At 33.5% G+C, this 23,814-nt stretch overlaps 4 protein-coding genes across 6 annotated transcripts; 2 read left to right on the forward strand and 2 right to left on the reverse strand.

Moving 5' to 3' along the window:
* Positions 1 to 830: 830 nt before the first annotated feature.
* On the reverse strand, positions 831 to 4,716 carry nhr-45 (Nuclear Hormone Receptor family). The gene is made up of 9 exons (NM_076396.8): positions 4,549 to 4,716; positions 4,319 to 4,384; positions 3,900 to 4,183; positions 2,903 to 3,184; positions 2,262 to 2,366; positions 1,839 to 2,149; positions 1,660 to 1,778; positions 1,454 to 1,614; positions 831 to 1,377 (listed from the first exon to the last, which is right to left on the reverse strand). The coding sequence occupies exons 1-9, from the start codon at positions 4,694 to 4,696 to the stop codon at positions 1,276 to 1,278; spliced, it is 1,578 nt and encodes a 525-aa protein (NP_508797.3). The 5' UTR covers positions 4,697 to 4,716; the 3' UTR covers positions 831 to 1,275.
* A 7,769-nt stretch (positions 4,717 to 12,485) lies between these two features.
* On the forward strand, positions 12,486 to 17,632 carry mfsd-12 (Major facilitator superfamily domain-containing protein 12). Its single transcript, NM_076398.7, has 15 exons — positions 12,486 to 12,540; positions 12,596 to 12,662; positions 12,711 to 12,832; positions 14,757 to 14,862; positions 14,909 to 15,048; positions 15,492 to 15,562; positions 15,608 to 15,719; positions 15,789 to 15,880; positions 15,926 to 16,010; positions 16,058 to 16,150; positions 16,194 to 16,289; positions 16,337 to 16,504; positions 17,050 to 17,147; positions 17,204 to 17,346; positions 17,402 to 17,632. Exons 1-15 carry the CDS (start codon positions 12,487 to 12,489, stop codon positions 17,458 to 17,460), a joined length of 1,506 nt encoding a protein of 501 aa, NP_508799.1. The 5' UTR covers position 12,486; the 3' UTR covers positions 17,461 to 17,632.
* Positions 17,633 to 18,103: 471 nt separating this feature from the next.
* Positions 18,104 to 21,748, forward strand: tmem-135 (Transmembrane protein 135 homolog). Its single transcript, NM_076399.10, has 10 exons — positions 18,104 to 18,312; positions 19,240 to 19,296; positions 19,349 to 19,482; positions 19,535 to 19,661; positions 19,708 to 19,859; positions 20,061 to 20,211; positions 20,254 to 20,421; positions 20,907 to 21,047; positions 21,252 to 21,418; positions 21,463 to 21,748. Exons 1-10 carry the CDS (start codon positions 18,205 to 18,207, stop codon positions 21,593 to 21,595), a joined length of 1,338 nt encoding a protein of 445 aa, NP_508800.2. The 5' UTR covers positions 18,104 to 18,204; the 3' UTR covers positions 21,596 to 21,748.
* flp-11 (SPLDEEDFAPESPLQ-amide) lies at positions 21,732 to 22,527 on the reverse strand (the record flags this gene model as incomplete). 3 transcript variants are annotated; one of them, NM_001029581.9, is made up of 3 exons in its annotated part: positions 21,732 to 22,093; positions 22,163 to 22,329; positions 22,385 to 22,520. In NM_001029581.9, 3 exons carry the CDS (start codon positions 22,462 to 22,464, stop codon positions 22,008 to 22,010), a joined length of 333 nt encoding a protein of 110 aa, NP_001024752.1. In that variant the 3' UTR covers positions 21,732 to 22,007. The 3 variants fall into 3 exon arrangements, with proteins under 3 accessions (NP_001024752.1, NP_001024753.1, NP_001024754.1); NM_001029582.4 differs by having other exon boundaries at positions 21,738 to 22,034; positions 22,385 to 22,527; NM_001029583.4 differs by having other exon boundaries at positions 21,740 to 22,329; positions 22,385 to 22,464.
* Between the last annotated feature and the right edge of the window lie 1,287 nt (positions 22,528 to 23,814).

Here is a 23,814-nt window from a genome sequence, read left to right on the forward strand (position 1 = left end):
ATGACAGGTTTATGGATAGTATTCAAACAATAATTTTGGACGTAGAGATAATTAGACTTTTAGAACACCTAGATGTTAGTTTTTTGGACATACGTTTAAAAGTGATATGAAAATTCATTAAACCTGTATAAAATTCATTCGGTCAAAAGAATTTTAATTGTGTATAACTCTTACATTTAATCCTATAAGCATAAATCAAAGACACGCAGTTTCTGGTAAAGTTTTTTAATTTTCACAATTGGAGGAGCTAACAACTTGCGGGTCGGATTTTGATAAAGCAATTTAAAACACCTCAATTCTTCGAAAATAAGCAAATCGAACAACATAACTTTAAAATTTTTGGCAACCGGCAAAGAAAAGCTTATATAAATTATTTTCATGAGAATGCTCATTTTTCGACTCATTTTAAACCGTAGTCAAAAATACAACAGTAAAATGTAGTGCTATTAAAAATTTGACAATAAAAAAGATAAAATTAGAGAAAATATGTTTAACAATTTGTATTGACTTATACAATTTTTAATGATTTTAATATTGTAACTGTGCAGTCATTAAAAATCATTAAAAAATTGACTGCTTTATATATATATATTCGTTGTTCATATTCTGGGAAAACATTTAAAATTCAATCAAAAAATGATTAATAATGAAAACATTTTTTGGGAATTTTCAAAAATTTTACCTGTATTCATTAAAACGTACTCGATGCAGTTTTGTAGAATTTCAATGAGGTTTTTGCTAATATGTTCAATATTATTAGCACATGACATTTTGAAACACGCTGTTATTCACTGGAAACGTGAGAGTCAGACTGGTAATTGGATGTGAAAAGTGTGACAATAATCTTTATAAATTTTTAAACATTTTTAATACATTTGGTTGCATTTGTTGCTGGAGAATACAATATGATAGATTATAGATTTTGATTACGGGATACGTTTAAGGAGGTGGAGCAAGGGAAAAACAGATAGTGAAAAAAATTGAAAATTTTGGAGGGGCTGTAGATAAAGACCTTGGGATTTTTAAATGAAATCAAGTACATTTTTGTTTCCTATACTACAAAGATGAGTTTTGTCAGAGGTGACGACGTGCCGAAAAATGAAGATTCACATTTTTAGGCACTTTATAATACACATAAATTGAATGACTGGTGATAACTGGATTTAGATTTTAGATATTTCAAAATCATCGGAGATTTAAAGTTACGAGAGCACTTGTCAACCTAATTGAGACACTGAAAGTCAGTGAATAAAACTATGGACAACAAGAAAAAGATCAGACTGGGAAATCGGTGAGATCGCTGAAGAAGAAATCGTTCTTGAAAATGTTGAACGTCTTGGACACCTGACTATCCTCCCTTTTTCGTTCAGTGATCTCCTGAAAATATATATACATTATATATATTATCCAGATAATTTCGAAATCACACGCTAGAAATGAAGAAAAAACTCACATCAACAGCGGAGGCAATGCTACTTAGCCGTGTTATTCTACCAGCGTAGTTTGGATTGTTGTTGTCATACTGTTCAGCATAATAAGTATGGAGATCTTCAGCTAACCGAAGCTCAACCTTTTCAGATATATCCCTAGTAGCATCAGTGATTCCAGGGAGGTCTGCAGTTAAAGAATAGTACTGATTTCAAAAGCTCAGTAACTTACTTGATACACTCCACATTATGCTCATCATCATGTACATGAGCTCATACTCGGTTGGTTGCAACTTTTTGAACGGGTTGATAAAGATCAATCGGAACTTATCCATACTTCCTTTTAGGAAACTAAAAATAAGTAAGTACATATTAAATATTTCTCATCAAACTTAATTTTAAACAACTAACTTTCTAACTTGTGTAGCATCCATATCACTAATATTCTCTAGTTTCACAACAGATATTCCAAAATTGATAATCTGACCATTCAGCGTGAGCCCCCTCTCGTCAGTGAGGTTATAGCCGAGTCGTTGGCAAGTTGCAAAACATCTATCTAATTCATAGAACCTCGTCCAAAAGTGCTTGAAGATAATCCACTTCTGATCCTTTGGAAGTTGGGCGAAAACTCGAATAGACATACAGAATCGTGCAATGTGCTCAATTTCAATGTAATGATTGCGCATGAAATTTTCCATATCGAGAGGCACGTTTTCAATCATCTAAAAGTGCAAGAGCTTTATGAATAGAGATCACAAGTTCAGAAAATCTAGAATTTTCTGAGATAATCTATTTTGCTATTTTGATTATCGGTTACAACAAGATTATTCTCACCTTGTCTTGATCTGGCCATTGTTTATTATGTTCTCTGTAAGCCAGTAAAGCCTGCTGACAGAGGGTCAGTGGAATGTCCGGAAGTTGACAGAATGCGTCAGGAGGCTGTAAAGAATAGATTCAGAAATATGTGAAATGTTTTTGGTTAAAAGTAAAGTATGAAAAAAATAATTGAAAAACGTTTATCAAAAATTTTAGAAACATTTTTATTCTGATTCGGAAAGTCGTGAAAACTGAGTTTGCGCCACTCTTCAAGAAATCTAAATCACTGTAACATGTTTGAATTCCTACAATGTTGAAATATGAATATTTGGAACATATTTAAAACATATCACTGAAAGAAAACTTTTTTTCGATCGACGACTTCCAAAATAAATGGTGGGATTTGATGCTTCACCTATTTTTGACTTCAAATAAAATAATTTATCAACGTTTTTTGAAAAGTTTCATATTTGTCGATATTTGGTCATCATAGCATCATAGAAATTATTTTTAATAACTTTCTCATTTGTTGGACATCATCTATAATGAACCACGGCTGATTCCACATAAATTACATTTTTCAGTTGCTCATCAAAAAAATTAATCAGAATCAGAATGTACGTATGTAGTACAACTTAACAAACCACATTAACTCTTACCTGTCCAAACATTGCATCAATAGTCGGCGTTAAAACATTTTGCACATTCACATGAAGATCCTGGGTTGCTTGTTGTGCGGCCATGGCAAACATTTGATTCTGATTTCCAGATTCATTATTGTATTCTTGAGGTACTTGGTTATATTGTGTAAACGAAGAGGGGATGGCCGATGAATTCTGCTCGTCTGTGCTCAACAAATCTGTGTATTGATAGTCGAAAGGTTGCGGAATATGAATTGGTGGTTGTTGGAATGGAGGAGTTGGCATTACCGCTCGACCCACCTGAAAGTATAGAAATTATGCTCTATGCAATTTTCATGTACATATGTATGTATAGTATATGTATTTAATTGTATAGTATATGTATTTAATCGAAGTGTGCCTGGGTTTCGATAATTCCTGAACAAATGAGTGTGATTTGAGTGATAAGAAAATTCAACTCGTAAAGTGTATTTTTCCGGTCAGTTTGAACTTACAGCAGAAGTCACATTTGGAGCACCGAGCATTGCGTAGCGACTTCCAGTTTTATCCACCACAAAGAACGCCGGCATTATTGCACTGATTCAAAAAATAATTCAAAAAGTAGCGCAAAAAGCCAAAGTAACAATGGGATGTATTTTTCTCAGCTTGCTATTTCGCTCAAACTTGCGCTGCCCTGTTGTCATGGGGATAATGGCTTTTCTCGAAGCATATAATTTTAACGATGTGTTGCCCGAGTCCACAAGATTGACTTTCATCTAATGAAATTTTTGTGCTGGATAGAATTAGAATTTTGGTCAGAAAGAAAATTTGTCAAGTGCTTCAGTAGTAGTCCATTGAATAATGCATATGTACATGAATCGCAAGCATAAGAAGCCGGCGCGGATTAAATTCCACTACTGGGACAATTTGGTCGATGGATTATGACTCATCTTCAATCAATATGTGTTTACTTTTATAATGTTTACCGACATCATTTTGTGGTCGGTAAAGTAAACCTTCAAAGAAAACTACAAACCTCTTCAATGACAGTTCTGTGAAACGAAAAGTTTAGCTGATGCATATCGCTATTCGGTTGATAGGCGTCCGACGCAACCTCCTGCACAAACGTTCCATTATTGCCCATTAATAACGGAGGATCTGGATTCTGGTTCTGCTGCTGCTGCTCGAAACTCGGCGGTCGACACGTGTAAGATTCCAGGGAAGAATGCGGAGAATGTCCAATGCTGTCAGTCTCATTTCCAGACGAGTCCTTCTCGGTCTCCGATTTGTTTTGTACCACTGAAACAGGGGATGTGAGATCTGCAATTGGAGGGGAATTGTGTGTGGGGAAAGGATGCATGCTATTTTGATCTGGAGATGAAGTACTCGAGTCTTTTTCGATTGCAAATATTGTCAAGTGTGTTAGGGGTCAAGGAACTCGGGTAAAACACTTACTGTCTTTTCGCATTCCTACTCGAACACATTTTTCATAACGACAACATCTGCAGGAGTACCTTTTATCTGGAAAAATTAAATTTTAAATTTTGAAAAGCACGTCATGATTTCGTTTATTTTGTTTCCGGTGTTATCTGTTTCAAATATTTGATCGGTCGACTCACAAAGACTATTGCGAAAAAGACCAATGTCAGAACGAACCTAGGGTGCCAAAATAACGTAACACTTACTAAATGAAACTTCGCATTTTCGATCAAATCGGCATTTGTACCTAAGGTTCATTGTAAGAGTTCTTCTAAAAAATGCTGCACACGCCCGACAACATCGGATACCAAAGTGCTGACCGTGTGCATCGGTCTCACACACCAGACACGACATGCTGATCTTGCTAGTTGTTTCTGAAAAAAAAAGTGTGCGATTAATGGAGAAATGGGTTGTCATAGTTATGAAGTGAAAAATAAATAAAATTTCAATAAAAATGAAAGCTTCAAAAGATTTCTCAATAGTGCAAGTTTACTACAGCCAGGTGAAGTGATGTGGCAAGAAAGAAGAAAAGTTATTACATTTTCAGATCAATGGAAATAAACATAAGAATGTGGGGTACATTTTCACGCAGATATAATAATTTTTCATTAAAATATTGAAAGAGCAGAGAGAAAAAGAAATGCTTGAAACGTCAACCACAAAAGCTCACAATGTTCCAACAATGGAGGTGACGGCCATTTTTATGCGTATAACTTTTCTTATCAATTTGATTCAAAAATTACTAATCATACGATAAAATCAATTTGGCCAGGAAAAGAAAGTATTTTCCACAATTTTTTGACATCATATTTTTACAAGTGTGTCATTTTGCAAGTCACATGTTGAAGATTGTTGAAAAAAAGGTTGTAAGGTTCTCCAAATTGAATTATTTTTCCCCTTTACTTCAGACACTTCAAAGTATTATAGAACAAAAAAATACTAGACGAAGATCATCAAAGGAAATTGGATTCTGATTCTGAAAGTTGTAGTTTTGTGTTTTTTCCTTCTCTAATTATTCGACACCGAGAGAAAAATATATAATTTACAGCAAAAAAAAAAGATTCAGCTCAAAATTTGTAAACTTTAAATTGATGCATCGGGCTTTCCAAATTGCGCCCACTAATCTGAAGTAAAACGTACGGATTAGGGTCGCTTTCCCGTTTGAGTCAGGAAATGACGGATACACGATTAATACAAGTTGCACTGGGCATTGGTCTAAAAACGAAAGAAAGCACCTGTTTGAAAGACACTACCATGGCGACGTAAGCCTGCCGACAATTGTTTGCTGCGTTTTGTCATGAAGTGAACTTGGTGGTTGCAGAAAAATTTGAAAAAAAAGAGAGAAAAGTGTAGATTTATATCTATTTCAGAAGATTTACAAAGGAATGAGGAAATGCTGAATGGCAGCAGACTTCGCTTGCTGACTTCGGGATAGATTATTGGATTAACTTTAATATTTTATTTAAATCCAAAAGTGAAAAGCAAGAAGATCACGCCTAGGAAAATAAATATTATAGAAAAGTTTTATAATATTAACCCATTAAACACTGATCATTAGTCTAGTTCCAATCCACCGATCTTGATCTACGTATTAAATCAGAACAGAAACTACGAAAAATCACCAATTATGAGATTATAAAGTTTAAAGTTTAAAGTTTAAAAAACTTTTTCAGGTGTATTCTTATGGGAAATTCAGGAAGAATCAATTTTCATATTAAAAGTAGAACACAATTCAAAAAACAGTTTTGAATTTTAATAAATAAAAATACAAACATTTTTAGAATAGTTCCAGTACGACATGCAAAAAAATATTTCTTCTAACAGTATGAGATAAACTTTAAAAAAACTTTGATTGCCTAATTTTCTGTTGAAATTTAAATTTAAAATATTACTAATAGAAAAACGACGCTAAACTCTTTTGAAAAATTTTCTGATATTGTAAAATTTAAATTGTTTCTTTTTCATAAATTATTTTAGTTTTGACAAGGCAAAAAATCTTTGATAACATAAATTCAAAAAAAAAATTGATAATGATTTTTTGAAATATTTTTTGAGCTCTTATTGTGAAGTTCAAATATTTTTCAATATGAAACGGGGTATCCCGCGCTGCCAATCAACCACATCAGACAGCAAAAGAAAAAAGCGTGATGTGAAAGATTATAGGTTTTTCCTTGTGAGCAAAACTAGTTTCCGTTTTTCTTATAAAACGTTTGCAGAGTATAAAAGTCAGAAAAATCTCTGTTTTAATGTTATTCTAGCTCTACAAATTTCAAATTCCATTTAACAGCTACAAACTCCATTTGCTACAAAGTAAAATCTACGAAGTGAAAAAGAACAAAAATGCATAATGAAGAGCGAGAAGAAGGAGAATAATGTGTTGTGGAAGATAAGAGACGCGGCACAGTACCGTTTCGGTTTTCCTTATCTCAAAATTTTCTGATGAATGAAACAAAAATCAATAAGAATCAGAGACAAATATGACGTGTGGAATGGAGGTGAAAAAAGAAAGTACGAGAGAATACGCATTGCGAAATATTCGTTTTTTTTTTCCTTTTCCCCCATCATCGACCTCCCTTCCCTACCAGCAAGAGTAAAAGAGGGAGAAAAGGAGCGTAATATTTCGGACCGGCGAGACCTTTCTCTTACTCTCTTTTTGTTTCTTTCTCTTTCTCTATTCCTCTCTAACTCTTCCATCATTTCACTCCAAAATGTCTCTTCCTTTCCCTGTTATGCCCGACAAAATGCGCGGGATCGTCAGACAGTGCGCGCATACAACGATTTGGCAAATATTCAAGCGCTACAACACGTCGTCCTCTCCCAGTTTCTTTCTCTCTTCACCCCTGTTTGTTGATGACACAGAGAGATAGAGAGACAGAAGAGAGAGAGAGAGAGAGAGAGAGAGAGAGAGAGAGAGAGAGAGAGAGAGAGAGAGAGAGAGAGAGAGAGAGAGAGAGAGAGAGAGAGAGAGAGAGAGAGAGAGAGAGAGAGAGAGAAAGAGAGAAGGAGAGTAATAGGAAAAGGTAGTGCAATGGTTCGTCGTTTTCTCGTTCAAGTTCGCTGAACAAAATGAAAATTGGCGCTGGTGTCTAGAACGAAAAATAAAAATAACAATCAAATGAAAACCAAAAATTGTTGCTTATTTAATTTTTGATATTAGAAATCACTAGACCGAGAAATATTGAAAGCAAAAATTCTCCCGTCATTGGTGTCAAGACGCAGAGAGAAAGAGAAAAGAAGAAGTGCTTCAATTCGCTAGTTCTTTTGCACTTTTCACTCGGATGATTTCTGATCTCTTGTGATTTTAACTGTCTTTGTCGTTAAATTTGGTGTGTGAAGTTTTCTAAAAGGCAATTGGTTTTGAAAGAAAGTATTGCTAAAAGTAGTCAAGTATAGGTACTACGCTAAAATTTTCTAGCCAAAATAATCTTTTCTCTTTTAGTATGCATGTTCTTGTGGTTTTTGTGGTGAACGGAATCAAAAAGGTAACAAGATATATAATCTAAAATACAACGCGAAAAAAACAATCGGATATGATTGATAAGGTGATATCAGAATTGATAAAAAGATCACTTCAAATCAAGTGGTGTAGTTATATCTGGGTGTCATCATGAATTAATTTACGTTTGTTTTATCAAATTAGTAGGACAAATGCGTATGCAACAATGATCTAAATAAATGATTTTTGCAATAGCAAAGATTTTTAAAATATTTAGAGTTGCCAGAAATGGAATTTGCAAAATATCATATTTGCAAAATATCATATTATCCAAGCGATCATATTATTTCATTTAAAGTAGCATTGAGTTAATGATGTTTCTAAATTTGAAATAATTTTTAGGAAAAAAAAACCATTGATATTCGTTTGGGAATCTACTGTCTCCGATTTTGAATTTTTCAAAGATAAGCCTATTTTTCAGATATGTGTACGCAATTTTTGTCAAATGGGATAATTTTTTGTAATATGTTGCCCGGGACTAAAAATAAGAAGTTACTAGAAATCCCCACAACTGATATATCAAAAAAAAACACATTGAAATGTACGGATTGGATAAATTCTAGAAACTTCAAGCGCAAAAATACCCAGGAACTGGGCGGAGCTTTTATTTTGATTTTTTTTTTTTTTTTTTTTCAAAGCATATTTGCAGTATTTCTCAATTTTGCTCTAACATGTTTAACCATGAATATAAAAAATATAACGAAACTAAAATAACCGTTTACAATATACATAAAAATAGATAAATTTATCCAAGTTCGCCAATATCTTGGTTTTTTTGGGTTTTTTACGACTTCAAGTTTCTGGAAATTCGAAACATTTTTTCAATCTCCTAAAACAAGTGGTCTAAAAAAACCTTATCCGCATTTTAAGTTGTAAACAAGCAACAAAGTTTCTTTTTCTTTTATTTCTATATTTTAAATTCACCTTGGCACAATAGCGGAGTTTGTCAGAATTATAAATTCAAGAATCACATGTGCGGCTAGTGCAACGAAACATATTTGCTCATGCAAGTGAAATTCGATACGATTCATGAAAATTGTAAATACATATTGATCTTAAAAACTCGAGAATTGCCGACGAGAAAGTTGTACTATTGCAAGAACGAAATAATATACTGTGAGTGATCTTTATGCAATTTTTTTCCAACATTACACTGTTTAATTACAAGATCTTTGATTAACCAATTCACCAAAAGAGAAAGAAAAGACAGACGACATTGAGGATTGCCTATCAAATATTCCAAAAAAAAAAAGGCGCCACCAGCAAAAAAGCGAAAATTGATGATGACAGATTTGGTGATGATCTGGCAGAAAAAAAAAACGACTAATCGGAAAAGGGGAAAACGATTAACGTAGTACCCATTGATCTGGTATTTTTTCGAATTGATTACAACTGACAGCTTTTCTGGAGAGTATTTGTTGGAAACACTATTATTCTGTGTTGTGTTTTCCTGAACTCTGATCGGACAACACCGAAAAGTTTAACAATAGGAAAAAGCGATAATTTGCACTCAGTAGTGCACGCCTTGTGGTGCGTTTTGTGCGCGACCAGATGACCGCATACACACTAAGAAGGAACTTGATCATGAGCAAAGTCCAGTACAAATTACTAAAGAGATCAACGCTTGACATATACGAAGCTTATTAGATTTGAAGTAAACGAAAGCAGAGTAAAACTAAGAACGAAATAAAATATTAAACTACGATCGAAATTCTAATCACGTTTTGGGGAACATCAAAATCATAGGTTAGACAAAATTGGTCAAAATATAAAGAAATGAAAATTATAAAACTTTACTAAAGGCGTGGTACAACAGTAAAAAATTAATACAACCTTTTTGGTTTTCTTAATTTTTTTTAAATTTTGCAAGAAGTGGCTGATTATGGCACATTCCGTTTCTCAACAAAAAAAAAACTAAATGGCCTTTTCAGGTTTTTCTTTTATTATTCAATTTAAAATATCACAGAAAAAACAGTTACTGGAAAAAGTCAATTAATTTAGGTAAAAAAGTTCTAAGAAAACAGTTGTTTGTTCTAATAAGTCTTATGCAAAACTCAAAAACTCATCTAACATTTTTGAAAAATGTTTTTCAAACAGTTATACTCGGTTATTGAGATTCATATTCTACTATATTAAAAAGATACCTACGGGCGATACCTTTGAGGAAAACTAAAATTTTCGTTTAACACAATTCAATCAAAAAAGTTCTCGTTATATCCAGATTCATCACATTTCTGTCTTCTCCATGTTTTTTTTAAATCAATTTTTTTCAAGTTATTAATTAGATACTCCTTCCTCGTTTTGTTGTTACGTTTTTGCAGTTTCTTTTAGAGACGAACACCTTTTTTGAACACCACAATTCAAGTTGTCTATGGATATGCTAAAGGTTGAGAACATTTTTAGAAACTTTTTAGAACATTTGTAGATTCAATTACTTCAAAAAGACCGAATTATCTACTGATCATTTCTCGAAATAAAATTATGTGCACCTGCTTTAGATTTTATTGATTTTAGTAATTGAAATATAACAATAGAAAATTCAGAATAGTGCCGCGAAAATTAATATTACAGACTGTCGCATGCTATGCTAATTGAAACACTATTGAAACTTTCAGAAACACCACTACTTTTGAAAAGAATACTCTTTTTGCAACGATGGAAATAGATGTGAAGTATGTAGACCCTTATCTTTTGGTCTTTGAATTTGACCGTTTTGAGCAAATAAAAAGCACGTGTCTCAGAGACAAAGAGAAGTTTCTCTGCATCAATTTTTAGTGAAAACAAAGCGCAAATCTTTCTAAAATACAAATCTTCATCTTTCTAGTCCAATGAAACAGTCTCGGTAGCTCAAAGAACGTTTAGGTAGAGAACCATGTCTTGTGCTCTTTTGTTTGCAACATTTGGCACTTTTAGCACATGTTTATTTAACAATGTTCAAATTATCAGCTGCATCTTGAACGCACCTAAAAAATGTTTTAACAAACCTTTTGATTTTCAAACATAGCAAAATTCTGCAGAAAATTCGAATAAATATCAGCTTTACTTGCGCTGTGTATTAATTCTGAGCCTGTGGTTGATATGCTGGTTGCCGTGGTAACAAAGGATATACATATTTATTTAACTTGCCTTTCAAGTGTTCGTTTTTCGAATTGTTCCTGCACAAAAAGTGTACCATGTCCGTATCTATCTACCGTATTCGTATCTACGTATCAGAACGATTTTTGAAAAAAAAAACATCCATAAATCAGATAAAAAGTTGTATTTCTTATTTTGTAAGTCAAAAATTGTTTCTTAAACTCGTAGAGGTTGCATTTAAAACAATTGACAGGGAAATGGAAAATTTTTTTTGAAGATCCTAAAGTGCACATCCAAATTTAGTTCTGAAAATACACAGCTGAATGTTTGTAACTAGTTGCTGAACGCGTTGGTCATTGCAACAGTAATTGTATCTTCTGAAATTTTAGCACGACAGTTGAAAATACCAAGTAGAATTTTTGAACTACATCAGTCTTTGATGTCTCCGATTTTTCAAAGAATAAATCTTTTACTTCTCGCACAGTAAAATATTTGTAAAACACATAAAAGACACCAGATCAATTTTATTTTCAGCACGATGACTAAGCCAAAGCCTATTTGGGAGTGTATGGAAATGTTTGTTTTCAAAAAAAAAACAGACCTGAAAATTATTGCCTACATGTGCTAACAAATGCTAACGCTATTGTGTACTGGTACATTTCTCACTTGGCGTACTCTGTGACTGTACGTTAGGACTGGCGGTAACTTTTGAATGAAGTTTAAATGTTTCATTTTGAAATTTGAGGGTGAGCTTTTCCGTGTGAACTGTTGCACAACACAAAATTGTTTCAATTTAAAGTCTGGTCTGCTTCACATCAACCTCGAAAAAATGTTCCGAGTGTGTGTGTTTTTAATTACTTGTCAATTATAAAATTTAGGTAAAACTGTTGAAAACAATCTTGTCGGTTTATGCTTGAAAATGTATGACTCAGAAAAAAGCTTCCTCATAAACTACTCATTTTGAAGTGAGTAATGAGTATTAGGATGAGGAAGAAAGTCAAACAACGACAATTGAACCTACATAAATGGCGAATGCAATGCAGATTACAACCGGATTTTTTATGTCGTCGCAGGAAGAAAAGATTTCATATTTATTGAATTGATTTTTTATCTTTGATTTGTTCCTATCCTTGTATTTCAAAAAAAAAGAATTTTTGTTATCAGTATATACTTTTGTTTGTTTTGATTTTAATTTTAAAATATTAGTTTAAATAATTGATGTAATAAATTTTTTTTTCAGAAATGTTGATTAAAGTAACGTCTTTATTTGTCTCTTTCCGTCGTTTTATTTTCAGAGTATTGGTCGATTTTTGTCTTGTTTTGTGAAATAAAAAAACAATTATTTCGAAATAGGCACAGTTGCATCTACATATGGCCTAGAATTCCTGCGTCCTTTTTCGCTTTTCGGGTGGTCAATGCCTCTGACTCACTAGGGATATGTGTTTACACAATTGATTTTAACCTGACCGCAATTTGAACGAAAGAGTTCAGTTTCAAAAACTAAATGTTTATATTATTTCTATTCTTTTAGCACGCCTCATTTGATTTTCCTTTCATTGTTTGATTTTTCAGGATGACAGACGAAGAAACAGAAGGAGATGTTGTTCCAGTAAGGTCTTGTGACGACGTAAGCTTTTTTGTCCCTAAAAATGTTGACCTGAAATTGAAAAACTGAAATTCAGATTGTTATACCTAGAAGATCGATTCGTCCGGACCATGATATTAGTTTCACCAAAAAAATTGCTTTTGGTATGTTTTTTTTCTGTAATATTATATTTAAAAATAGCATTATTCTAGGTATCGGCCATTTTTACAATGATCTCTGCGCAAGCATGTGGTTTACATATTTCATGATTTATATGGAAAAAGTATTAAAATTTCAAAGTAGTCGAGCTGGAATGTTAATGCTGATTGGGCAGGTAATAAAAAACTTTTGAAAAATTATCAGGAAACGATCTGAATTTTTCCTTCTAATATTGCACTTGGACCGGCCTATCGAATTTTTTTTGAAGCTTAATTTTTACATGACATGTCAGTTTATATTGCTAAATAATTGCCAATTCAAAACACGTTTCGTTTGTTTCAACCCTTAATTGTTTTCTTGAATTTTTATCCCTAACTAATTTGGTATAAAACTGAAATGGGCGGCACTTGAAACTTTTACCGAATTTTAATATTTTTGGCAATCAACATATCCCGCAATTCAAATCAAACAATTTCAAAGTTTTAAATTATGAGAAAATAATAATATTTAATGGAAAAAACGTGCTTATAACGGGTATAGCTATTGTTTTGCTAGCTGCTTATTTTTGTGTCGCTGCTAATTTTTAGTCGCTGCTAGTTTTGGTCGCTGCTAATTTTTGGTCATTGCTAATTTTTAGTCAGTGCTAATTTTTGGTCAGTGCTAATTTTTGGTCAGTGCTAATTTTTGTTCAGTGCAAATTTTTGGTCAGTGCTAATTTTTGGTCAGTGCTGATTTTTGGTCAGTGCCAATTTTTTGGTCGCTGCAATTTTCAGTCGCTGCGAATTTCGGGCGCTGCTAATTTTTTGGTCTCTGCTAATTTTTGGTCAGTGCTGATCTTTTTTCACTGCCATTGTTTTGCTAGCTGCTCATTTTTGGTTGCTGCTAATTTTTAGTCGCTGCTAATTTTAATCGCTGCTAATTTTTTGGTCTCTGCTAATTTTTGGTCAGTGCTGATTTATTGGCGCTGCTATTGTTTTGCTAGCTGCTAATTTTCAGTCGCTGCTAATTTTTTTGTCTCTGCTAATTTTTGGTCAGTGCTGATTTTTTGGCGCTGCTGTTGTTTTGCTAGCTGCTAATTTTTGGTCAGTGCTGATTTTTGGTCAGTGCCAATTTTTTGGTCGCTGCAATTTTCAGTCGCTGCGAATTTCGGGCGCTGCTAATTTTTTGGTCTCTGCTAATTTTTGGTCAGTGCTGATCTTTTTTCACTGCCATTGTTTTGCTAGCTGCTCATTTTTGGTTGCTGCTAATTTTTAGTCGCTGCTAATTTTAATCGCTGCTAATTTTTTGGTCTCTGCTAATTTTTGGTCAGTGCTGATTTATTGGCGCTGCTATTGTTTTGCTAGCTGCTAATTTTCAGTCGCTGCTAATTTTTTTGTCTCTGCTAATTTTTGGTCAGTGCTGATTTTTTGGCGCTGCTGTTGTTTTGCTAGCTGCTAATTTTTGGTCTCTGCTAATTTTTGGTCAGTGCTGATTTTTTGGCACTGTCTTTGTTGTGCTAACTGCTAATTTTTTGCTAGCTGGTAATTTTTTGGTCGCTGCTAATTTTTTGGTCTCTGCTAATTTTTGGTCAGTGCTGATTTTTTGGCGCTGCTGTTGTTTTGCTAGCTGCTAATTTTTGGTCTCTGCTAATTTTTGGTCAGTGCTGATTTTTTGGCACTGCCTTTGTTGTGCTAACTGCTAATTTTTTGTTGCTGCTAATTTTTAGTCGATGCTAATTTTGGTCGCTGCTAATTTTCGGTCGCTGCTAATTTTTTGGTCTCTGCTAATTTTTGGTCAGTGCTAATTTTTGGCCAGTGCTGATCTTTTGGTCAGTGCTGATTTTTTGGCACTGCCATTGTTTTGCTAGCTACTAATTTTTTGTTGCTGCTAATTTTTAGTCGATGCTAATTTTGGTCGCTGCTAATTTTCGGTCGCTGCTAATTTTTTGGTCTCTGCTAATTTTTGGTCAGTGCTAATTTTGAGAAATCAATTCAAATTGTAAAAAAATTAGCAAATCTTTTTCCAATTCACAAATCTACCGTAATGAACGGCTAAAAAATAAACTTGGAGCTAATAGTACTAAAAAATAGAAAAAAATTTAATTAATCTATAATTTTCAGGTGACAGACGCAATTTCCACTCCGTTAGTTGGGATATTCAGTGACTCTAACATACTTCCTGCGTGTTTTGACAAAATTGGAAGAAGGATGTCATGGCATCTCATAGGTTTTGTTTATTTTTCGTTGCGCACATTTTGTATAAACTAATTTAGGTACCGTGTTGGTTTCTTTATCATTTCCTATGATTTTCAATAAATGTTTTTTGTGTAAGAGTACTACTTCTGAATGGCTAAAAGTACTCTGGTTTGTTCCGTTTATTATGGTGTTTCAATTTGGATGGGCTTCAGTACAGGTAAGAGTTTTGCAGTGTTTTCGGACGGTTTTCATGAAAAATTTAGCTGTTCGATATCCAAATTTTTGATCAAAACTTCCAAAAATTATTTAGTTTTTGTAAACAAATATTTTGAACAATGCAAAAATCAACAACTGAAAGTTTAGAGAAAAATTGAGAAAGTTAGGTTCGGGCACCTTTTGTTGGAAACTCCAAAAATGTAGTTTCCTTGCATTCTATCAGTTTGCACCTGGATGTATTTTTTTTTGTTGCGATATGTTTGTTCTCATGCTGGTAGTTATGAAAATACCAAAACCATAAAAAAACTTGCAAGTGAAATATATATTTTATGAAATAGGCAGCTTCGAAATTTGGTAAATTTTCCGTCACATGTAAAATTTATTTATTGACAGTTTACATAAATTTGAAGTAATTACCCAATTCCCAATAATATTTTATTACAGATATCTCATTTGGCTCTAATTCCCGAATTATCCTCCGTACCCGCAAGCAGAGCCACTATGAATTCCTTAAGGTTGGATGATTTGTAACTGAACCCATTCATTTTGAAAAGCTTCAGATATGCTTTCACAGTCATTGCAAATTTATCAGTTTACTTTGCACTGGCATGGCTTCTCTCAGAATCTACAGGACATACTTCAATAGGGCCATGGGATTTCAGTCATTTTAGGGTGAGTACTTTTTTAAAAATTGTTGCGAAACGTTTTTTTAAAGAAAACCCGCCATATTTCAAATTTCAGCTAGCAGGATGGCTAGTAGTGGTTCTGGGAATTACCGTAGCTTTTGTGTTTTATGCATTTACCAGGGAACCAACCAATTATCGACGGTTCAGGTACGTTCGGAAAAGTCCAAAATAATGCAATAAAAAACTTTACAGCCGGTTGAACTCATTTTCTTCGGATGCAAGCGAGCTGGTCCGCATGCACTGGACCAGTTGGTTTGGGCATGTTCAGTTTTATCAGGTACTTGCAATTCACAACGCAATGTGAGAAAATATATAAAAATTTAGATTGCTCTACTCTATATGCTTTCTCGACTGTACATAAACATCTCGCAAGTCTATTTCCCATTCTATATTACAATGACACAAAACTATGAAAAAGTGAGAGAAGTGACACAGCGAAATCTCAACTTAAAACTTTCAGAAATATGTAGCAATTTTACCAATGGTGGCATATCTCTCATCGTTTTCCGTATCAATGGTAAACAGCCTACCTGTTGTGAGCAAACTTTCCAAAAAAGTAAGTATATACTAACGCGTTTCAAAAATGTATTCCTTAATTTTCAGATACTGTATAGTTTCGGATTGGCATCCGGTATGCTATCATGTGCTGTCATGATGCTTGACTTACCAGGATGGAAAATTTACGCACTGGCTGTTGGAATTGGAATCGCACAGGCAATATTATTGATAACCTCACTGTCAATCACGGCTGATCTGATAAACAAGAATACAGTTAGTTTTTTTTTCGTTTTTTTTTTCATGGGGTATTTGGAAGACGATTTAAAGCAATATAAAATGATATATTAACTGGTATGAAAAGAAATAAGGTGACATACAAAATTTATAAAAAAGAGTTTTAAAGTTGCATTCAAATTTGAAGTTGACAGTATAAAAACAGGCTTGCTGAAAAAATAGGCAACACTTTAACTGAAAAAATAGGCAACACAAAAATAGGCAACACCTACGATTTTACCTAAACCTAAATTCCTGAACTTAGCAATATCGACCAAAATTTAGAACTTGTCTATAGACTCAAGACTAAAAGTTAAATTTTAAATTTAACGCAAACAGAAAGCTTTTCTTTTTTGGCAAAGTCTTCCAAATATCGCTATCACAAAAAAGAGTCTTAAATCACAATATTTCCATTGTGCTCACAGGAGCATGCGCACATTGCAATTTATCTGTGCACAACGAGATACGATTAAACGAATTTGAAAAAAAAAAGAAAATTGGATTTCAAGAACATTATCAACGTCACATCTAATCATGTTTTACAGGAAAGTGGAGCATTTGTTTACGGAGCAATGAGCTTTTTCGACAAACTTTCAAACGGAATCGCTTATCAGCTGATCGAATTATGGACTCCCGCTTATGAGTAAGTACTTCGTTGTTTGTTATACAAGACAATAACTTAAAGATTATGATTTACAGCGCGCTCAAACCACACGAAGTAAGCGCGATTTTTTATCGACGAGTGATGGTATTCGTACCCGGAACATGTCTGGTCCTTGCGTTTTTGGTTCTCTTATCGCTGGCACCATTTAAAATAGGGGAGAGGAGACGTGCACGTCCTGGTAGGAAATTTTTAACTTTAGAAGAGAGCTCAAAGCAATGCTTATTATTTTTCAGAAGATGAACAGGCAATTATGGAAGACCAAGATGACATCTACCCTGAAATTGTAGAATAACGAAGCTTTAATTTGATTATTTAAAATAATTTATCACTTTTCCTGTTGATCATGTTCTCTGATGCATTTCAAACGCATAGTCTTGTTTGATTTTATTGGTTTTGATCAAACTTATCACTTTAATAATTATCATACGAATCCTGTGATATTGATAATAAAGTTACAATGAATGAGCAACTTTCTTACCGGCTAACGTGTGGCCATTCCGAAATTTAGAGAATAATGAAGACGCAGAAATACGGAGAAAAAGGTCAAAACGACTACATAGTTGCGTGTATTAGAGACGGAGACAACAGACATATGGTGTGATAAGGATAGGGCAAATTGAAGACAGTGTACGACGCATTATGCTTCAGGTTTCTGCATTTCTCAGTTTCACGTGAAAATTTTATTTTACTTTTTTAAATGTTTTTTTACACGTTTTATTATCATTCTTTGTGTGCAATTAATTTTGTTATCAAAAACTTTAGGTGTTATTTTATTACAAACCTTTCACAGAAACTATAAAATTGTTGCGATATCTTTTTTGCATGTGGTCTGATTATGGCATGATATTCTCTCTTTTTTTTTAACAGTTTTCTTTTTACTCGTTCAATAATTTCACGAAATCTTTACTTAAAAACTTGCTGACCATCAAAAGAGAAAAACAGTCTCCGGCTGATAATTCTATAAATCATTATTATGATAAGCGCGTCGTGTGCTTGTTCACATCATTTTCTAACTGTGACCATAAATTTCTTACAGATGGGCGCTCTTTCAAAACTGGCTCATTCTTTGGGGCAGCCCATTTTAACTGCCACCTGCTATGAAACTATTCATACATGGAACCCTGATTGCAATGGAGCTTTTTTTGTGAGTTTTTTTATTATTTTTAATTGCAAGATTATCAGAATTTGGAAAAAAAAAGCATTTCTTAAACTTTGTTTTGAAAAACGTGAGAAAAAGTAGCTGTAAATTTAATCGTTTTTTTTTTGGTTAATCGGTTCAGAAATCTTCAATCATTTTTCAATTGCGAAATCATTAAAATCAAATTTATTAGTGAGTTATCACGGAGCTAATATAAAATTCAAATTCGTCATGCTGAAAATTCTGCAGTTAATTTATTGATAATATGTACGACTATCAAAGAGCGTATGTTCTCAAGAACAAATGTTTCGATCGAAAGCACAATAATTTACAGGTTTTAGTCAACTTTTCAAAAAGTTTTTTTACTGGCAAAAAAAAACTCGGTTTTTACCCATAATACTTTTGGCAGTACTTCCAAAAACAAAATTCAACAGCTCACATTTTGGGAAATTGTAAAACATAAATTTTTTAATTGCTTAAACATTTATGGTAATGCTCGACTTTCACAAACAAAATACTAAAAAAAGTTTGTTAATTTTTTTGCTGTTCACAAAATGTCATTATTATGAATAAATTGCCTGTCATTTCACATATCCATTTCTTAGAATTTAATTATCAAATTAATACGAAAAACCAAATTTAATTCATAATTGATTATTGTTCATCGATAACCGTTTTTTTTTTGCATGAATAACAAAAATGTTCAATAATTCTAACCTAGTGCACTTTCAAGACGTCGGCCGCTTTACTATTGTAAATTATTTGAACGCATATAAGTATGTAGGCAGTTTATTTCAGTTTACTGAACATTTATCTCGGGCATTTTAAAAGTTCTCAAGAAATATCGAAAATCGATTTCGAATTGTTTATTGTCATTTTGAGTAGTTTTTCTCCTATAAAACTAACTTTAACTTTATATTACATTTATTTAAGGATGCATTACCGGTTGGACTTATTTTTTCACTCAAGACTTATGCATCGTTTTATTTGGTAAGAGATCAATGTATCCATAACTCATATTTCCACATTGATTTAATTTTAGATCACAAATGTAGTTTCGAAACGCGGAAGACTAGACAAGATTAATTGGAAGAAATTCGGAATTGATGTTTGCCAAAGCTCTCTCTTCTTGGTTACCAATATGTGCTTTTTCTTAATTTTACTGTGCAAATTTAGGTAATGAATTTTTCTTCATTGCTTCATTGCTTCATTGCTTGTATATTTTCAGAAAATGGCTTGGATTTTTTACTCCAATTACAATGGGTTTGGTGTCAAGCATATTAGCATCTGGAATTGCAATTCTTGTTGAGAAAAAATCACGAAGGCCAGCCTTAGCTTTATACTTAATCAATTTGGTAGAATTTTTAATTGTGTTATTTTATTCATTCAAAAACATTTAAGGCATCGGAAACATACTACAGACATTTAGCAAATCATGGTTATGTAACAATGCACACATATGGAGAATGCATCCCATTTGGAATTGGACTCATGCTATTCACTTGGCTGCAGAGCATTGGTAGGCTCCCGAAATCTTTTAACGGATTCATGAAGTAAGTTGCAAATTCCACAATCTTTAGCCTATACACTAGTCCTCCCCCATCTTGAATTCTCGCTTTAGTTTGCTCTTCCGAATATTGAAATCGGAGCAGGACACTTGAGAATTCCTTACGGCATAATTCATCTCTTACTAAAAGATATGCCGGTGGAGATAAATCAGAATTATCCAAATCGGTCAACTTCTCTGTTTTCAGTGTCGCTTTGAAGTCAAATGTATCGGAAAATTTGATAAACGAGAAGAAAATTCCAGACAATTTTAGATTGTTTTTGGAAAAATTGAGAAGTGATTATAAGAAAACTGAACTATGCAATCATCCACATTCTTGCGTTAGCCACTCAGTAGAAGTAACATCACAGTTAAAAAAAAACATACCGCAACTTTTACAGAGTTTTGCTAAAAATATGACATTTGGATTAACAGCAAGCTCGGTGCTTACTGTAATTAGAAATGTACGAACAATTATCAAAAATCCATTGAATCTCATCACACTACTGGTATCTAAAGAAAATCTGAAACTTCCACTCTTTGCAGGCTTTTTACCATTTATTTTCAATGTAAGTTTATTGGATAGTAGAAAAAAGTAAAAAATTGTAGTCTCGAATAATTTTTCACAGGGTATTTTTAAACTTACAATACAAATTGTTGTGAAGTCGTTTTTCAGGAACAGACTAGTGTGCAACTATTAGAAAAACTGGAAAAGTTACAATTGTCTAGTTTTTTTGATAACATAAGTGGCTGAATTATGTTTAAATTGCTTTGCGAAGTGTACGATTTTTTTTTATTTTTCGGTATATTAAGTCAGTATACCGCAGTTATCAGAATTTAGAGGTGCAATATTTTTGAAGTCGGACAATTTTGCATTTATAAAAATGTTTCCTGTCAATCCCGGGTGCCGCATTTTTTTTTGCAAAATTTGCAACTTTTCGCGACTGGTTAAGAAACTAGCGACTTTAATTTCAACTAAACTTTATTTATTAAATTTTAGAATCTAGTAAATAGTTTTTTCAGTATAAATTTACTTACTCTCAAACAATTCTAGGCTACTCGATGCTCTTTAAATCGGGTTAAATACGTTCCTCCGGTGCTCAATAATGTATTTTCTGCTGGTTTGGCATCAGTTGCAATGGCCTTCTATCCCACTGTCAGTATTGCTATGTATTGTCTCTGGAAAGCAATTGAGGTATGATATTTTGCTCCTCGTTTAAATTTCCTAGCTGCAAACAGCGTAAGCTTCTAAAAATAAAGCTCTGAAACAAAGAAGATGTGAATTTTGATGAGCTGCTCGACCGGGGTGGAATCCCAAATGTGAAAGGCGGGCTTCCATGGTGATATCCTGACGACAGCGAGGTGATCAGCGCCAACTCCCTTCATGACATTTTTTCAGACGGTATATTTCGATCTAGTTGATCGAGGTTATTTGCCAAAATTCAAAAATGGAGAAGTAATTCTTTACGCAATCACGACGGGTTACGTTTTATGGAACGCTGTTGTTGAACCTAGAGCAATTCGAAGAGGATACCTCAACTTTCTTTTTGGACTTGTTGGTGGAAAGTAAGGATCTAACTAGCTGTAACAACTTGACTTTTTCATTGCAGGATCTCGCTTTTCAATCGACGTCTCTACGATCATTTTGGCTTTGTTTCTCGAGATGTTTACACGAAAATTCCAGAATTCGATCCTAAATATGCAATGATTAATCCTATGCTTTACATGCCACTTGTTGAATAGTTTTTGATCTAATATTTGAAAAAAAACAGGTGTAATATAAAAAAAATAAATTTAATTTTTAATTTGAATTTTCCGATTCAGATTTTAGAATTTAATTTTCTTTTGTTCACTATCTGAAAATGTGAAAAAAATAAACAAAGTGATTTTGCGAGTAATTAACAACGCCTTTATTGTTCATAGACAGAGCATAGAAATATCAGAAAATGTGTGTTGTTAGCTGATAAAAAACACCAAAAGAGATCTGGGGAGATAACTTTCCTTCGGAGGGAAAGGGGGGTTAAGCGACACCAATCAAATTCTAGACAGCAAGAGAGAGTATGAAAAAAGAGAGTGTGAGAGAGAAAAACATATGATTTTTAATGATGAATTCGCCTCAGGAGTTGTTCGAGCAGAAGACGGTCGTCCTCGGTCATTACTTGTTGTTGGCGAACTTGAGCTTCTGAAGAGTCGACAAAAGGTCGTGCATGTGGTCGAGTTGACCGGATCGGCCAAAGCGAACTGCAAAGCAAAATAAACGACACATGAAGCAAAGGCAAAAAGCGGAAGAAAAATTTTAAGACAACTTACCAAATGGTTGTGGGGCACCGTTCCGTTTTCCCTGGAGTGGGCTCTCTGGAGCAAAGTCTTCCTCGTCCAATGGAGACCTCTTTCCGAATCTAACGAGAGCATTTCTCATTCCACCACTAGCTCTTCCAAATCGAACCAAGGCGTTCCGCATGGCACGTTTCTCCGCACTACAATAGATTTATATGGGTAATTGATAAAAATTGTTTTAAGAAAAAACTATACCTGACGTCATCATAAGATTGAGCAAAAGAAGCGGCAACGAAGACAATAAGGAGAAGTGCCAATGCAGAGAATTGAGTCATTATTCAGTATGAACTGCAAAAAGTGAGACGAGCGGCTAGGCGCAGTCTTTTTATACCTGAAACGATGTATTAGGAGGGGGCGTTGTAGATTCCGAAGAGAAAGCAAATAGCCGCAGGACATACTTTATTACTATTTACAAATGGTTTGATGAGTTTTGAACGTTTTAATGAAAAATTTGCGAAATGGATTCTTCTCAAGGAAACTTCTTATGGAAAATAGGATGATGTCAATGGTTTCCAAAACGAAACCGAAGTGTAGGGTGTCTTTGGGCTTTTCAAAAGCAAGAAGTGAATAGATCAAATGCAGGTGTTCTGCGCTCTGAAACGTTCCACAGGCCACGCCTACTTGTGTGTGTGTGTGTGTGAGGAAACTGAGAAAAACGCAAGCAAAAAAGTCATCTTGAAAATAGCATTAAATTTCGGAAAGGAAGGAAAAGCTAGTTTTGCTTTTTTTAATAATGGAAAAAGTACTACAAAATGTGTACAATATTTTGTGAATATTTTGAGGACGCTTGTTCTAGTGTTCTTGAATTTTTAATTTAGAATTGTTATGAAGTTTTTATTCATTTCCAACAGATGCAGAGATTTTCTATACAGAAAACATTCTAATAATTATAATGTATATTTAAAAATTAAAACTTGCAAAAAAATTTCTTGAAAATTTACCAATTTGCCAAAACTTTAATTGAAAATTGTTGTAAAATTTGAAAAAGTTTGAAGTGTTTTATTAATACGTGTCTGGTTTTTTGGAAACATTTTACTTGGTCCAGCACTTTAACTGGCACTTCTCCCAATAAAAGATCGGTTTATTTCCAAAATGCGTGCCTAACTGTTATACCAAACAAATAAAGTTTTTTAAAAATCGGCAGTTGCCGCAAATTTCGCATTGTGTGCCGATGTGCCAAAATTGCCAGAATTTTTGATAATTTTTAATTTTCATCATATTTCAAAAATTAAAAATATATCAAAACTTGATTCAAAGTCATAATCAATAGGTCATTTTCTTACTGAAATACCTAATATTTTGAGGTTTATTGTTTAGCTAAATCACCAGTTCCGGCAATTGTTGGACTATAAACTTTTGGCAATATGCCGAAACTGCCGAAATTTCGACGCACTCCTGTTTACAGAAGATTGAAAAAAAGCAGAATTAGAAGTTTTAAAGTTGAGATATTGGTCAGAAAATCGATTTCATTTTTACGAAAAAAATATTCCAAAAAGTCACAATGGAAAGTTTGAAAAATGACCCGTATTTATATATTCGTGTGTCCTTGTTTGACATGAAACCTTCTTATCGTTTTTCAATCTCCCCCACTTTTGCACTTTTTTGAAAATCTTTCTTTACAAGAA

The sequence above is a fragment of the Caenorhabditis elegans genome, chromosome X, assembly GCF_000002985.6.
Source record: "Caenorhabditis elegans chromosome X".
NCBI lineage: Eukaryota > Metazoa > Nematoda > Chromadorea > Rhabditida > Rhabditidae > Caenorhabditis > Caenorhabditis elegans.

Coding starts and splice junctions, on each gene's coding strand:
- nhr-45 (NM_076396.8), bottom strand. CDS start 4,696: ATGTCGTGTCTGGTGTGTGAGACCGATGCACACGGTCAGCACTTTGGT. Junction 4,184..4,318: donor AGTAGGAATGCGAAAAGACA/GTAAGTGTTTTA, acceptor CTCCAATTGCAG/ATCTCACATCCCCTGTTTCA. Junction 1,615..1,659: donor CATAATGTGGAGTGTATCAA/GTAAGTTACTGA, acceptor CTTTAACTGCAG/ACCTCCCTGGAATCACTGAT.
- mfsd-12 (NM_076398.7), top strand. CDS start 12,487: ATGACAGACGAAGAAACAGAAGGAGATGTTGTTCCAGTAAGGTCTTGT. Junction 15,563..15,607: donor GCCACTATGAATTCCTTAAG/GTTGGATGATTT, acceptor GAAAAGCTTCAG/ATATGCTTTCACAGTCATTG. Junction 17,347..17,401: donor GAGGAGACGTGCACGTCCTG/GTAGGAAATTTT, acceptor ATTATTTTTCAG/AAGATGAACAGGCAATTATG.
- tmem-135 (NM_076399.10), top strand. CDS start 18,205: ATGGGCGCTCTTTCAAAACTGGCTCATTCTTTGGGGCAGCCCATTTTA. Junction 19,483..19,534: donor ATTTTACTGTGCAAATTTAG/GTAATGAATTTT, acceptor GTATATTTTCAG/AAAATGGCTTGGATTTTTTA. Junction 20,212..20,253: donor GCGTTAGCCACTCAGTAGAA/GTAACATCACAG, acceptor CAACTTTTACAG/AGTTTTGCTAAAAATATGAC.